General features: G+C 50.4%; 1 protein-coding gene across 1 annotated transcript; it reads left to right on the forward strand.

Annotated features, from left to right (window-relative positions):
- Positions 1-13,116: 13,116 nt before the first annotated feature.
- CHKB (choline kinase beta) lies at positions 13,117-16,372 on the forward strand. The gene is made up of 11 exons (XM_044226962.1): positions 13,117-13,393; positions 13,581-13,689; positions 13,909-14,022; positions 14,230-14,363; positions 14,670-14,765; positions 14,941-14,999; positions 15,082-15,163; positions 15,291-15,399; positions 15,549-15,652; positions 15,880-15,961; positions 16,112-16,372. The coding sequence occupies exons 1-11, from the start codon at positions 13,170-13,172 to the stop codon at positions 16,181-16,183; spliced, it is 1,185 nt and encodes a 394-aa protein (XP_044082897.1). The 5' UTR covers positions 13,117-13,169; the 3' UTR covers positions 16,184-16,372.
- The last annotated feature ends 80 nt before the right edge of the window (positions 16,373-16,452 follow it).

Raw genomic sequence — 16,452 nt, forward strand, 5'->3', positions numbered from 1 at the left:
ATCTTTTTTTAAAAAAGAAAGAAAATAAATAAATATATACTAATCTTTTATTCTATTCAGCGTAGAAGTCACACAAAAAAGTAAAATGCCAATGGCTAAAACTATATATAATGATGATGAAAAGCTTAAAAGCCATACTTATTAGGAATGGTGTCATAACCAATAACTTCACCACCTCCTCAATTTTGATTTTAAGCATCCAGTTCTCTAACACCACCTCCTGTTTTTCCTGCTTTATTACTGTGTCACCATGACACCCACAATTCCTTGACCTAATAGGAAACCTGTTCCAACTACTTTTGCTATGTAGAAGATTACCACAAAGTTTATTGGATTAAGACAATCATTTTACTCTGCTTACAGTTTCCTGATCATAAATTTGGGATTTAAAAGTCTTTGACTGGGGCTTCTTGCATGGTGTGGTTACAGTCAGAAATCGGCTAGCCTGGATGTTCAAGAGAGCTCACTCACAAAGCCGGCAGCAGATGGTGACTGTTGACGGAGAGCTCAGCTAGAGCTGTCAACCAGCATCTACACATGGTAGTCTCAGGGTGGTGGGACTCGTTACAAGATGGCTGGCTTCCTCCAGAGTGAGTATCCTAGGAGGGCCAGGCAGAAACTGCATGGCTTTTCTGATATAGCTTTGAAAGTCATATGGCATCCATTTTGCTATGCCTACTGGTCAAAGCAGTCCCAATCCTAAGTAGATCAGCTACTTGTACTTGAACCTTTGTCCCACCACTATTTTTAAAAGAATCTGAACTCGGGCACCATCCTACTTAGGACACCCCTGTTAAACTTAACAAAGCCTGAAGTGAATTGCTGTTTCTACCCTCTTCCTGAACAATATAAAGAACCTGGAACACTCTAACTGGATTGAGTCCTGTCCCAATTTAAATTCTATTATGCATTTTAATTTTCCTTTTAAGGACACATAAGGCATTGTTATTTTTTGCTTTAAACACTGTTTACTTAGATTCATCCAAATGTTAACCTCTTCCTATGTCTTCATTCTTCCTATTTCAGACCTTCCTGTGATACCACTTCGCTTTTGTCTGAAGTACATTCTTTTTTTAATGTTAAAGGGAGCTCTTTATTTTTTTTATTTTATTTTATTTTTTGGAGGGAGAGCAAGCACAAGCAGGAATAGTAGCAGGGAGAGGGAGAAGTTGGCTCCCTGCTGAGCAAGGAGACAGATGTGGGACTTGATCCAGGGACCCTGGATCCATGACCTGAGCTGAAGGCAGCCACTTAACATCCTGAACCCCCGCCCCCCACCAGTGACCCTGAAGTATATACTTTAGCATTTTCTTTTTGAGAGCTCTAGGAGATAAACTCTCTATTTGTCTAAGAATGTCTTTATTTTGCCCAACTCCTGAAAGATATTTTTACTGGATATAGAATTCTAGGTCAGATAATTAGTTGCCGTCATCAACGCAAAGGTGTCACTCTTCTGTCTTCTCCTGAATTGCCTTGTTGCCATGAGAAGTCACCTTCAGTCTGCCATTCCCTTGAAAGTCATTTATCTTTATTCTCCAGCTGCATTCAGGACTCTTTCCTTTGTCTTTGGTCTTCTTTATTTTTTTTTTTAAGATTTTATTTATTTATTTGACAGAGAGAAATCACAAGTAGATGGAGAGGCAGGCAGAGAGAGAGAGAGGAGGAAGCAGGCTCCCTGCTGAGCAGAGAGCCCGATGCGGGACTCGATCCCAGGACCCCGAGATCATGACCTGAGCCGAAGGCAGCGGCTTAGCCCACTGAGCCACCCAGGCGCCTTTTTTTTTTTTTAAAGATTTTATTTATTTATTTGACAGAGAGAAATCACAAGTAGATGGAGAGGCAGGCAGAGAGAGAGAGAGGGATGTCTTTGGTCTTCTGAAGTTTCAATACAGTGTATCTAGGTTCACGGGTTTTTCTTTTTCTTTTCTTTTCTGCCCGAGGTTTACTGAGTTTGTCAACTGTGCAGATTTCTCTGTATTGTTTCATCAGTTTGGAAATTTCAGTATCTCCTGGAACACTGCCTCCCCTGCTCCCTCTCTTCTCCCTCTGGGATGCCACTCAGACCCTCATGGACCTCCTCGTTCCAGCCTCCATAGCTCTTAGCATCTTTTTCATGCTCTCCATCTCTACATCTTTCCAGGCAATATTCAGGATAGTTTATTCACACTTTACTTCATAAATTCTCTCTTCAGCTGTTTATTATCTGCTGCTAAAGCTGAGCACAGAGTTTTAAATTTAGTTGAAATTAAAATTCAAGTGACACTCAATTAAATTAAAACTTTCATTTTAGAACTTCTGTCTGGAGCTTCTTTCCAAAATGTTTGATTATTCTTCATAGTTTCATAGTTTCTACACATATTTTCAACCTTGCCTTTTATTACTTAAATTATATTGAACATAAGCCTTTTATAATGCATTTGATAATTCTATTACCTGAAATGTCCTGTCTATGACTACTGTTGGTTTGGCTCGTGATTCCTCATTATCTTGCTGCTTAATTCTTGTGTGTGTTTGTTTTTTTTTTGTTTTTTTTTTTTTACCTTAGAATGCTCATTAGCTCTGGGATTGTATTTATGGGAAACTCTGTGGTCTAGGAAAAAGGTAGGTATCAGAGACAATTTGTGTTTTCTTCTACCAGGCTCCTATGAGAATTACCAAGACCATTCTACATTCAGTGTCCCATTGAAGGTTTCTTGGACCACCCTGACCATATGAATTGGAACTGCCAACTTATATGAGGCCAGCTTCTTATTTTAAATTTTCAGCCTCTGGCTCTGTTTCTATCTCTATCTCTGATTCTCTTTCTCTCTCTCTCTCTCTCTCTCTCACACACACACACACACACACACCCATACACACACACACTCCATTTTGCCCCAAATTTAAAACAACTTTCTTTGCTGTCCCCAAAGGACAGAGTATATCTTTCATTCACACTTATAGTTTAACTCTTTGAAGTACAAGCTTTGTAGAGGTTTGGTTTCTTATTAAGTTCTCCTCCTTGAGCAGGCTCTTTGACTTGTCTCTGTCTTCTACATCTCAAAGGGTACATATTTGTTTCCTAGGGCTACCATTAAGAAGTAGCACAAAATTAGTGCCTTCTCTCACATTTCTGAAGGCTAAAAGCCCCAAATTACCATGTTAGCAGGACCACGCTCTCTCCAAAGGCTCTAGGAGAAGACTCCCCCTTGCCTCTTCCTAGCTTCTGGTGGTTGCCTCCTCCTGGTTCATAGATGCATCACTCCAGTCTCTGCTTATATGGTCACATGATCTTCTCCCCTAGGTTTTGGTGTCTTATTTCCCTCTTATTATTATAAAGGTACCAGTCATCAAATTAGGACCCAGTCTAATCCAGTGTGATTTTATCTTAACTGGTTTTATCTGCGAAGACCCTATTTCTAAATAAGTTAACTTTTTTTTAAAGGTAGGCTACATGCCCAACATAGGGCTTGAACTCACAATCCCAAGATCAAGAGATGCATGCTCGGGTGCCTGGGTGGCTCAGTGGGCTGAAGCCTCTGCCTTCGGCTCAGGTCATGGTCCCCGGGTCCTGGGATCGAGCCCCGAATCGGGCTCTCTACTCAGCGGGGAACCTGCTTCCTCCTCTCTCTCTCTGCCTGCCTCTCTGCCTACTTGTGATCTCTGTCTGTCAAATAAATAAATAAAATCTTTAAAAAAAAAGAAAGTTACATGCTCTGTGGACTGAGCCAGCCAGACGCCCCAATAAGGTCACATGCTGAGGTTCTGGGTGGATATGAATTAGGGAGGGGGAGACGCTATTTAACTATTTATTTACAGCATAGACTATTAAACCCCAAATTCAAGTTCTGTCAGTTGACCAAATGCCTCTGATCAAAAGCACAGTGCTCCCCTTATCCCTCTGACCTCCTATCTTACCTAGTCCCTTATTGTCTTACTAGATTATCAATGATTTTAGAAAACACTTTTTAAGAAAATAGTTTGTCCAGGGATGCCTGGGTGGCTCAGTTGGTTAAGCATCTGCCTTCAGCTCAGGTCATGATCCCAGGGTCCTTGAGCCTGCTTCTCCCTCTGCCTGCTTCTCCCCCTTGCTTTCTCTCAACTCTCTTTCTCTCCCTCTGACAAATAAATAAAATCTTAAAAAAAAAAAGAAAAAGAAAATAGTTTGTCCTACATTTTTTTTAATCAAAGTGTCATTGATGCGCACCGTGTTGCGTTAGTTCCGGGTGTGCAGCCCAGGGATGGACGAGTCTGTATGCGGCACCCATCACTGTCCCCGCACAGCCCATCACAAGCGCAGCCGCCCCTGTCCCCGCACAGCACGACCGAGCGCCACCGACTGCACTCCCGGCGCTGTACCCCTCAGACCCGTGACTGACGTCTCCCACGACTGACACCGGCTTCTCCCTCTTCTCCTCACTCGCGCGGCCCTCCCCTCCCCACCCCTCCGGCAACCCGCAGACTGTTCTGTGGATTTATGATCTGGTTTTGCCTTTTGTTTTGTCAGTGAAATCATATGGTATTTGTCTGTCTCTGACTGACTGCACTTAGCATAACCCCTCTAGGTCCATCTATGTTGACTCAAATGGCAAGATCTCATTCTTTTTTATGGCTGAATCATAGTCCATTTTATATATATTTATATACATATAGTTTCTTCTTTATCTATTCATCTATCAATGGACCTTTAGGTTGCTTCCATATCTCAGCTATTCTAAATAATATCCTTTTGAATTAGTGTTTTTGTTTCCTTTGGGTAAATACCCAGTAATGGAATCACTGAATCATATGATATTTCTATTTTCAATTTTTTGAGGAAACTCCGTACTGTCTTCACAGTGGCTGTACCATTTCACATTCTCACCAACACCACCTGAGGGTTCCTTTTTCTCCACATTCTTGCCAACACTTTTTAATTCTTTGTTTACACTTGATTTTAAAACATTTTCATCAGGAAGTTCGCTTAGGAATCTAGTTTGCCATATTACATCTCCATTTATCTTATGAAACCCTCCAACATGTAAGAGTAGCTCAAGAAAATTCATGAATTGTGTGTCTATTTCACTTATAAGCATATATACAAAAGACTCAATAAAATACTAGATAATGAAATTCAACAGTTTATATTTGTAAATGCATTCTAATCACATAGGGTTTAATCCAAAAATCCAAGGATGGCTCAACATCCCACTTTCACTTCCAATAATAATCCAACACATTCATGGACTAAGAGAAAATTTGCATGATCATCTCAATATTAATGTTAATTTTAATACACTCAACAATTATTCATGATTTTTTTAAAGACTTTATTTATTTGACAGAGAGCGATCACAAGCAGGCAGAGAGGCAGGCGGGGGGGCGGGGAAGCAGGCACCCTGCTGAGCAGAGAGCCCGATGTGGGGTTCGATCGCAGGACCCCAAGATCATGACCTAAGCCGAAGGCAGAACCACCCAGGCGTCCCATTCATGATTTTTAAAATGGCTTCCAGTCATTACTGGAATAACAGCTAATGGACTTGCGTTCCTTCCAAAGGGAGTGGGGAGGAAACCCAAGAAAATTGAACAAAATACAAAATATAGGAAGCAACTATTTTCTTTTTTTTTAATAGTTGGCCAATTTATTTAGGGAGCAACTATTTTCAAACATTGGACAAAGGACAGCACAGGATTGTGGTCCCTAAAATAAAGGAAATCAATGACATAAAGTCTACAATTTCCCTGGTTTTCCATACAGAGGAAATTCTTGACTGCAAGGAAGAGGATCCAATCAGAATGTGACAGTCCTGATGAGTTTAGAAGACAGAGTCAGGGTTGGGAGAGCCAAGGCATTTAGAATTTTCAGATGGGGGGGGCAGTACTAGAAAGAAAAGATCTACTCAGAGTTCCAGAAATCTACAGTTATTCTACACAAGCAGTGCCCTCTGCATATGTGAACATGAAGCTTAACAAAGAACATCCCAGAGGACAGAGCCAGGGGCTATCAGAACAAGGAACTTCCTTTTCTTCCAAGGTAAGGGTCTTCATTATTCAAGCTTAAAGGATTTGGAATTTACCTTGGACCATAGGCTGTTACGTGTTTCCCATGTTGCCATTTATAAGTAGAGGTTTTGTTTTGTTTTGTTTTGTTTTTAAAGATTCTATTTATTTATTTATTTGTCAGAGAGAGAGAGAAGGCACAAGAAGGCAGAGTGGCAGTCAGAGGCAAAGAGAAAAACAGGCTCCCTTATGAGAAAGGAGCCCGATGTGGGACTCGATCCCAGGACCCTGGGATCATGACCTGAGCTGAAGGCAGTAGCTTAACCAACTGAGCCACCCAGGCATCCCTATAAGTAGAGGTTTTATTGTTTTATCCTAGTCTTACCCTCTCATTGTGTTTTTGGGACCCATAAAACATTTTTCAGTTTATAAATCACTGAATTTATAAACTGTCGTACATTGATTGTGTTGGGAGGACAAATAACAGATTTCATTTTTATTTTTTCATATAATTTCATTTATTTATTTATTTATTTGACAGACAGAGATCACAAGTAGGCAGAGAGGCAGGCAGAGAGTGAGGGGGGAGCAGGCTTCCCTGCTGAGCAGAGAGCCCGATGCAGGACTCGATCCCAGGACCCTGGGATCATGACCTGAGCCGAAGGCAAAGGCTTAACCACTGAGCCACCCAGGCGCCCCATATCATTTCATTTTTAAATCACGGGACCACAAGAATCTACATCAGACCTTTTGAAACAAACTACACGTAACTCAGAGAACCTAAACTGTGAGCTGAACTCTGCAGCTGGCTGGAAGTCTCACAGAGGCTCTCCCTTCGGGGTCCAGCGTGTTTGTTCCCGACACAGCAGAGTGCAGAGATATATGTGAACAGCCATGAGAGTGGACTACAGCAGAAACGGCCACTGTCCTCCAGTATCCGCTCTCCCAGTCCTCTGTGACTGTAGAATCCCTGACTTTTAGTCAGATGTTTAGCCCTCCAACATCATATGGTTTCTGGGCTTCCTTGCTGCTAGGGGCCTGTGGCAGCTTCCAGGTACTTCCCTGAAGAGACTTTTGGCCTGAGGCATCTGTGCCCATCCTTATCCCCGCCGGCCAAAAACTAGAAGCACTTGTTGGAGCAGCCACCTTGGATCATGAAAGAAGCTTGGGAATGGAGGACATAAAGGCAGAACAAGATAAAAGAAACTTGGATCCTTACAGGTTCATGGAAAAGAGCCACCATTCAAGCCCAGGGCTGGCTACCTCTACACCTTTGCATGAGATAAATGAAATTATCTTTTGTAAACTGCGCAAAACTGTCCAAGTCCTGTAACTGTAATTCCAGGGACCCCACTTAGTGTATTGTATGTGTTCAACCACACACAGCCGCACTAAAATTTCCCTGTTATTCTGGGTCTTTGTGATTCAGGGCCAAATAGTATCCTAATTGCTACAGAGCATAAATTGGAATAACCAGTTTGGGGAGAAGTTTAGCAATACTTCGTAACTGACATATGCATATCCTATCATCCCTATAATAAACTATTATAGTGGTTCTCAAAACATGTTCCTTGGACTCTGGAGTCTCTGAAGGTCAGCAAGGTCAGATTTATTTGTGTGACACTGTAACGTGACTTGCCTTTCCACTGTGTTGACATCTGCATTTATGGTGTAACAGCGATGGCTAGGCAGCACGCTCTACGCAGTCATACCAAACTGTAACAGTACTCAGCAAACTCTTCACTGCCACGTGCGGGGAGGTTGAGGGGAGGAAAAAGCAGTGTCACTTAAGAATTTCATTGCTTGGGGACACCTGGGTGGCTCAGTGGGTTAAAGCCTCTGCCTTTGGCTCAGGTCATGATCCCAGGGTCCCGGGATCAAGCCCCGCATCGGGCTCTCTGCTCAGCAGGGAGCCTGCTTCCTCCTCTCTCTCTGCCTGCCTCTCTGCCTACTTGTGATCTCTCTCTGTCAAATAAATAAATAAAATCTTTAAAAAAAAAAAAAGAATTTCATTGCTTGGACGCCTGAGTGGCTCAGCAGGTTAAGCCTCTGCCTTCGACTGGGGTCATGGTCTCAGGGTCCTGGGATCGAGCCCTGCATCGGGCTCTCTGCTCAGCGGGGAGCCTGCTTCTCCTTCTCTCTCTGCCTGCCTCTCTGCCTGCTTGTGACCTCTCTCTCTCTCTCTGTCAAATAAATAAATAAAATCTTTAAAAAAAAAGTTTCATTGATTGAGCAATAAAAGAACTATTTGTTGTATTGTCTTGACACTTAACAGTTCCTAATATTCAGGGTCACGGCATGAAGGACACGGCGGAAGTACAACATCCATCCGTAGCTACTTACACAACCATTCATCTGGGCAGCTGCACTTGCCACTTTTTCATGAAACACTTTTTTTACTTAAAAGAAAACTGACAAACTATGTTTATTCTGACTTGCATATCCTTGAGACACTTTCTTGAAAATGAATAAAGTCAACATGTGATTTCAAAAAAAAGAGCGATAGTATTTGCTGTCAACGATAAAATTTGAGCTTTTAAGCAAAACCTACAATTTTTGAAAACTTGTGTCTACCACCATGAGCTTAAAGCTTCCTGATGCTTAAATATTTTTGATATTATATAACAAAATGTGTCAAAATTTGGAAGATTTACTTAACTCAGTGAACCAGTATTTTTCAAATGACCAATGAAGGCATGATGTTTCAAAATTATACATAAGTAAAAGATCAATTCAGCGTGAACATACCGTACCTCTTCTAGTATGCAGACAAAGAAATGAAACCACGTCCAAAGGAGAAAAATTAGGCAAGGGCTCAACTTTCCAGCGGCAGCGCCCAGGACTGGAGCACCATGGAGGGAGGAGCTGGAAGCTCAAGGGGGGAAAGAACTGTGCCGAGTCTGGACTTCTCTTGTCCTCGGCTGGCATTTCACGGGTTACCCACCCTTTCGTTCCTTGGAGGTTCCGAGCCCTTGGTTGCCTTGCCCTTGACAGGCTGAGGCTGATGAGCATGGCTTCCCACGGAAGCGACTAGACCGGCCCAGGTAAACCCTCACAAACTCACCACAAAATCATCAAACTCTGGATGGCCCCTGAGAAGCAGCAAGCCTGAATCTCCTCACGGTCGTCCTCAACTGTCCCCTCCTGCTTTGTCTGCCGGTTCCCAGCACGAGGACTGAGTGACCTAATGGCACTTTCGGACTGTGTCCCATCATGGAAGCGTGCCCTTCCTGGGAACCAGGGGCCAGATCCAGCCGAGTTTAATGTTACAGAGACCGAATGTGCAAACCCTAGGGGTGGGTCGCTGAGAGTACTGGTGAGGGATACCCCAAGCCCTGGGTTCTTAGGGCGCTTAGTGTTGTTCCTGGAGCCACATGCTGGATCTACTGGGGCACAGCACAATATACTGAGCTTTCACTTGGTGTTTATAGCCCAACTCCTCAGGCTACTGTCCCATAGCTGGGACATTTGCTAAGTCTCTAAGAGGTCACTCCATCTTTGTATTAGATGGGCTGCTTATGGATAATTCAGGATGTTAGAGAACAGTGGCTTCCATGGCAATTCATACATTGTTGCATTTCTTGCATTGTAGAGTGAGTTCCTTGATCCAAAGTAATGTCATACATGATACCATGTTGGTAAATCAGGGTTTTCTAAGGCTCTGGATAGTGATATTACTGTGATGCATGGTGCATATGTGGATCTGAGAAAGCAAACCCGTATCCAGAGCAGGTGTCGATTCCAGTAAGGGTGAATCGATGCCCTCTCCCAGGTGGAAAGGATCTGCCGGAACTGACTTGTCACTGAGTCATCTAGGGATGGAGCCGTATCAGACCTCAGCACTGATCTTGGCTCTAAGAGGTCAGAAATTCAGCCACAGTAACAGACAAGTCTGATGAGAGAGAGCCCGTGTTAGTGGACACAACCAGCACTTCTGCACCATGGCAATTCCCTTCATGGGCCTGCCAGACGAGCACAAGGGTAGCCAAGGACAGAAGCTGGCTGACATCTGGCCATCCACTTTGCCATTCAGTGACCCCTGACATGAGGCACAAAGATGCGCACGTTTGTGAGGTCTTCTACAGGATCGTCTTCTTTTTCAGACTGCCCTGTCTCCAGTATTGCCCTCTAGCTCTTTCCAAGTCCTGGGCCAGCCCCAAGACATCTGTCACCACACAGAAATTCATGACCTACCTGTGAACCAGATCTGAATTTTTCTTCCTGTCTCCTGAGAGAGAGGCATCAGTGGAACAAGGGAGGAGACATGAGGGCCACAGCCACCTCCTCCTGTAAATGGCAGGAAGCTCTCTCTGGACAAGCTTGCATCCAATTCTTCTTCACTGTGCAGGGAGTTCCTACTGAGCCTGCCTAACCTACTGACGTCACGGGTCCGTCAGCATTGAGCTCGGGACAGGCCAACGTGGTTATGTGGTGGTGTGGTGCCCCACAAGCAGGAACTAAGCCTCTACCTGGATCCAGCAGTGTGCCAGAAGCCACATGGTTTTGCTTTAAAACCCACAGAGTGTGCACTGCAAAACCACGGAAGCATGTCGAAGGTGTCCTATAGAATCCCTACTTACCACAAATAAGTCCAACCTTACCCCTCATTCTGCTTAGTGGCACGGGAACCCATCCTCCAATCTGGGTCTACAGAGGCTTCCTTTCTTCTGGGCTCCACTCAAAACTGGTGGTCTCCCAAGTCATTCAACAAATGGGCCAGAACAGTGTTCCCAAGGATGCGGACTACAACATCCAGAGGTGCATCAAGAGTTATGCCTCCCTTCTACGTGATCCAGACGCAAGATGCAACAACTTATCATCATCTTGGAAGCAATGCCCTGTCTTGCCCTACAGCACACTCCGAGAACTTCACTGATGGCAGGCTCCACGACTACGGAGGGTCTCTCTCCCATCCTCAGATCTGCATTGTCTCATCAAGGACAGAGCCCTTGTCACTTCCTTTTTCACCACGTCCAATCAGCATGATGTTATCAGTGTTACGTGAAAGTCCAGGGTAGATTAAATTGAGGAAGAAAGCAGGAAAGTTAAAACCATCTCCCTTGAAGGGAGATAATATGTTTGGCTGTTCTTCCCATAAAATGTGAACTGCTGGGGCGCCTGGGTGGCTCAGTCAGTTAAGCATCTGCCTTCTGCTCAGGTCATGATCGGCAGGTCCTGGGATCAAGTCCCACATTGGGCTCCTTGCTTGGTGGGAAACCTGCTTCCCCTCTCCCTCTGGCTGTCACTCTGGTACTTATGACCTATCTCTCTCTCTGTCAAATAAAGAAAATCTCCAAAAAAAAATCTTTTTTTAATGTGAACTGCTTTTAGAAATTTACTCTCTGCTACTGGAAGTTGAAAACAATGTTCCCAAATCACTAACTGCATTATCTGGTGCCAGAGGCGCATTGATAGGTTCCAGCAAAAACAGCTCAACTGACACACTACTGTGACTGGGGATACCACTTGGCTACATTGGTGGTGGTTCACCACCCTTTACTGAGCCCATCTGGATTTTGCAGGAGCCATTCAGGCGAACTGAAGATGCCACGGGGAGCAGCACCTGTCTTTGAGAGCAACGCACTCTGCAGTCGGGTCGGACTGCACCGTTGCTTCTGACTTACTCCCCTTGCAGGGAGGGGGAGGTTTCAGGGGCTCCCACTGTGCTCTTTCTGCCACGAGTCTTATTCCACAGATCGGGGGTCAGGATCTGCTCACTGCTAGGTACCATCATCCCAAGTATGCACTGGGACCAAAAACAGAACCACAGGACTTGGGCCAGGACCCCATTCATCAGCTGGCTCGCAGACCCTCCGCTAACCAGGGCTCCTGATGGTTCAGGTGTCTCGGCACAAGTATCTCAGATCCTGTCTCCAAAAGCCTGAGCGAGGTCTGCATCGTCCCTCCGCCAAAGTCAGTTACTTGTTAAGCAGCTCTAGGTCCCTCGGGGGAAGGCCTGGAGGACCCTTGAAGGGCCGAGCCTCCCTTTCAAACCGTGGGCTCCGGGGCTCAGAACAGGCTCAGATTCTAAGAGTGAGGGATGGTGGGAGGTAACCACTGCAGCGACTGACTTGTGCCTTCTGTCCGCAAACTCTTCACTTCTTTCCGCTTGTTCGCATCAAACCCCACCCCAGTCCGCTGCCCCTCGATCGCACCCACGGTCGCCGCGGGGCAACAAGCAGGGCCACAGCTCCCTGCGGCTCCAGCCTCCCGGGCGGCCCCTCCGGCCTCCCGCGGAAGCAGACACGCGGTTGTGCGCCGCGGCTGGGGCTCCGTCGGGCGGGGGAGGGTCTGATGGGCGCCGAGGAGGCGTCCCCACCCCGCGCGTCTGCTCCAAGCCGAGCCTCCTCCTGGGTTTCGCCGCCGGGCTAGATCTGGGGGCTCGAGGGGGAGCGGCGCGGGCGCGGAGCCGCCAGCCGCGAGCAGGGCGCAAGGGCTTCCCCCCTAACGAGGGAGCCTCGGCGGTGACTACGGCCTCGGGGCACCTGGCGTCCTCGAACTGTCCCCCGGGCCCCACGCTCCCACTCACTCCTCAGCAAACGTGCACCGGGCGCCTGCGCCGCAGTCCCTGCTCCCGGGCGGCCAGTCGCACGCCGCCGCCGCCTCCGGGCGGGACCCCCGGCTCAGCGGCTCTTCCCGCGCCCGACCGCCCCCGGGACTGGGCGGGGTTTGCGCGCGTCTGTCCAGCGAGGGGCCGCCGCCTCCGCTGCGCCGTGCGCTCCCCGAGCCCCGCGACGGCCCTTCGGCCCTCCCTGGCACCGGCCCGAGGACACCCGCCCTCGAGCACCGCGGCTCGCGGACTGCCGGCGGGCGCGCCGCCCCGCCCACGTGACCGGCCCTCGAGACACGCCCCAGGGCCGTGCGCCCCGGGCGCCCCGCTCTCGACGCTTCTGGTTGGCCCCCGTGGGCCCCTCCCAGCTGCCTGTCTTTGGAGCGGCCCCGCCCAGAGAGACCCCTCATTGGTGTTCGCTCAGAGTAGGGGCGGGCACGGCGGAGACGCGCAGAGCTTGGCCTTCGGAAAGGGGACCCGACCGGGATGACGGAGAGAGGCGAGCGGCACCGCAAAAGGCCGAAAAGAGCCGGAGAGACCCGAGTATGACGAGAGCAGGGCAGGCTGGCCGGAAGCAGACCCGAGCGCAGCCGGAAGGAGCCGAGTTCGCCCGAAGGGGCCTGAGCGCGGCTGGACGTTGGGGCTTCGCCCAGCCGGCGCCATGGCTGCCGAGGGGACAGCTGTGGCCGGAGGCGGGGCTGTTGGCGACCGGCTGGCCAAGGACAGCTTGCCGCAGTCTCAGTGCCCGGACGCGGCCCCGAACCGGCGGCGCGGCTCGTCGCTGTCGCGTGACGCCGAGCGCCGAGCCTACCAGTGCTGCCGGGAGTACTTGGGCGGGGCCTGGCGCCGAGTGCGGCCGGAGGAGCTGAGGGTTGACCCTGTGAGGTGGGAGGCCAGGGGTCAGCTCTCCGGAGCCAGCGCCGGGGTCAGGGGTCGAGTCGGCCCCGGGAACCCCGCGTTGCTGCGGCTCGGGCGCGTGCGGGGCGGGGGGCGGACGCGGGGGGCGATCCGGGGCGCGCGGGGGCAGGTGCCGCCGGCCGCCGGCTGAGCGCGCGCCGCTGTGGGTCTGCAGCGGAGGCCTCAGTAACCTGCTCTTCCGCTGCTCGCTGCCGGACCGGCTGCCCAGCGTGGGCAGGGAGCCCCGGGAGGTGCTGCTGCGGCTGTACGGGGCCATCCTGCAGGTGAGGCTCCGGCGCGTGGCGGGTGGCCGTCGCCCCATCGCGCCGCCGAGGGCGCGGAGGCCCGGGGGCTCAGGAGCTTGTCGGTTCCGCGGGAGCCTGGCGCGGGCGTCTCCGGGCGGTGGAGCAAGCGGGGCGGTGCCGGGAGGTCAGAGCAGACGCCCCCGTGTTGGCCTCCGGCCCCTCGTGACTCGGCCCCCGTGGTTGTCCATCTTCCTTCAGGGCGTGGATTCCTTGGTCCTCGAAAGTGTGATGTTCGCCATCCTGGCCGAGCGGTCGCTCGGGCCCCAGCTCTATGGAGTCTTCCCAGAGGGCCGGCTGGAACAGTACATCCCAGTAGGAGCCCAGCCCGGCCCGGCCCTGACCTCCCCGAGGCTCCTCCTGCCCCCAGACCCTATCCCCCTTTCCAGTGTCGGCCCTCATGTCCCTTACCCCAGGTAGGGCGTTTTCCCCAAGACCCTGACATCCCCCCCACCTCCGTTCCCCACCCCTTCCCCCTCCTGCCCCAGCCCCCTCACCACCCTGATAGGTTCCTGGGTGCAGAGCCGGCCACTGAAAACCTGTGAGCTCCGGGAGCCAGTGCTGTCAGCAGAAATCGCCACGAAGATGGCCCGGTTCCATGGCATGGAGATGCCGTTCACGAAGGAGCCCCACTGGCTGTTTGGGACCATGGAACGGTGAGTCCGGAGCCGCCTCAGGGCCCTTGCACACCTGTTCTGAACCCCGATCCTGCCAGTTACTACACTGGGCTGCAGCTGAATGGGTCCGTGACTGTCCCGCTGAGTGGATCAGGCGTCCCAGTGTCTAGCGTGGGACTCTCACACAGAACAGGCGTCCGAGGAAGGCAGACAGGTCTGTCGGAACAGTGTTCCAGAGAAGCCCTCCAGTGATAGGAAAACGGGTAGGACAGCCCGGCCCGGCGAAATAGGAGAGGAGGTAGGAAGGGATAACAGAGGGAGCATGTCTTATTCTTTGGACTTCAGGTACCTAAAGCAGATCCAGGACCTGCCCCCGACTGGCCTCCCCCAGATGAACCTCCTGGAGACATACAGCCTGAAGGATGAGATGGGCAACCTCAGGTGAGGGGCGGCAGGGTGGGAGAACAGAACAGCACGGCTCAGGAACCAGTGCTAGGCACCTACTGGGGAACCTCCCCAGTATTCACTGAGGGCGGGCTCAGGGCCTGGCCCACGGGGTGCCTGACCTTCCTCTGGTCACTCCTGCTCAGGACCCATGCCCCCTGTTCTCCTACAGGAAATTGTTAGACTCCACCCCATCACCCGTGGTTTTCTGCCACAATGATGTCCAGGAAGGTAGGAGAAAGCACCGGCATCTCCTAAGGTGAGGGGGGCCAGAGGGCCCTGGAGTAACTGGAACCCGTCCCCGTTTTCCCAGGGAACATCTTGTTGCTCTCGGAGCCAGGAACCCCTGACAGACTCATGCTGGTCGACTTTGAGTACAGTAGTTACAACTACAGGTGAGGGCTAGAGGACGGCCTCCGTGGGTCTGTTCCCACAACAGCCTGGAAAACAGACTAGGCCTTCCTCTCTGCATCCCAGCTGCCCGGGGTGTCTGGGGACTGAGGGTCCACCTTCTTCCCCCAGGGGCTTTGACATTGGGAACCATTTCTGTGAGTGGGTTTATGATTATACTCACGAGGAGTGGCCTTTCTACAAAGCGCAGCCTGCAGACTACCCCAGCCGGGGGCAGCAGGTATGTGGACCGGAGGCTGGGGAGCAGGACCTGGCCTGTGAGGGAGGAGGAAGGTGAGGTCTGGAAAGAATGGTGGGAGGTGGGAAAGGGTGTTCCCTGGGAGATGTCCCGCAGTGTCCCCATTGTCTGACTCTGTCTGTCTACCTCAGCTCCATTTCATTCGCCATTACCTGGCAGAGGTCAAGAAAGGTGAGACCATCTCCCAAGAGGACCAGAGGAAACTGGAAGAAGATTTGCTGGTAGAGGCTAATCGGTGAGGAGAGACGGGGCAGAGCGGAGTGCCAGGGAAGAGGGGCTGAGGAGGAGGCTGGCAGGCCGGCTGCTGGGACCGCAGGTGGGGGCAGAGCGGAAGCGTCCGCACGGTGTCGGCGTTAAGGCAGTGGGCGAGAAGTTTGAGCTTTGGGGCTTGACCAGCCTGAGGGATGAGATCCAGGTGATGCCAAGTGTGCTCTGAACCCCTATTTGTCCTGCCCTCCTTAGATATGCTCTGGCATCCCATTTCTTTTGGGGCCTCTGGTCTATCCTCCAGGCATCTATGTCCACCATCGAATTCGGTTACTTGGTAAGTGACCCAGATGGGTGAGTCAGGTGGGAGGAGGGGAACAGCAGGGCCTCATGTTCCCGGGGAATCCGTGGACAGACTTGGGGGGAGGGGAGGCGGGTGCTGGTCTCAAGCCTTCTCACAGGTCTTCTGGGGGGTTTCCTTCCCTAGGAGTATGCCCAGTCTCGCTTCCAGTTCTACTTCCGGCAGAAAGGACAGCTGAGCGGCTTCCCCTCATCCTGACTCTCCAGCCCCCAACTCCGATTGCTCCGGGAGCCTCCAGGGCAGGACCTTGGAGGGAGGCTCTGGGGACTGGGCTGAGCCCTGGAGCGAGCCTGGGCCTGAGGATAGCTGGCCTGTCTCCACAGCAGGCAGGTGGTGGGACAGAGCCCCGGCTGTGTACCTGAGACAATAAACGAGCATCTTCCTTCACACCTAGTCCTAGCCCTGCTGCAGAAAGTACCAGCCAGGGGTGCACACAGACTGCCAGGAGGGATCGCTGCTGTGAGCCT

This window comes from Neovison vison, chromosome 12 (genome assembly GCF_020171115.1).
Source record: "Neovison vison isolate M4711 chromosome 12, ASM_NN_V1, whole genome shotgun sequence".
Taxonomy (NCBI): domain Eukaryota; kingdom Metazoa; phylum Chordata; class Mammalia; order Carnivora; family Mustelidae; genus Neogale; species Neogale vison.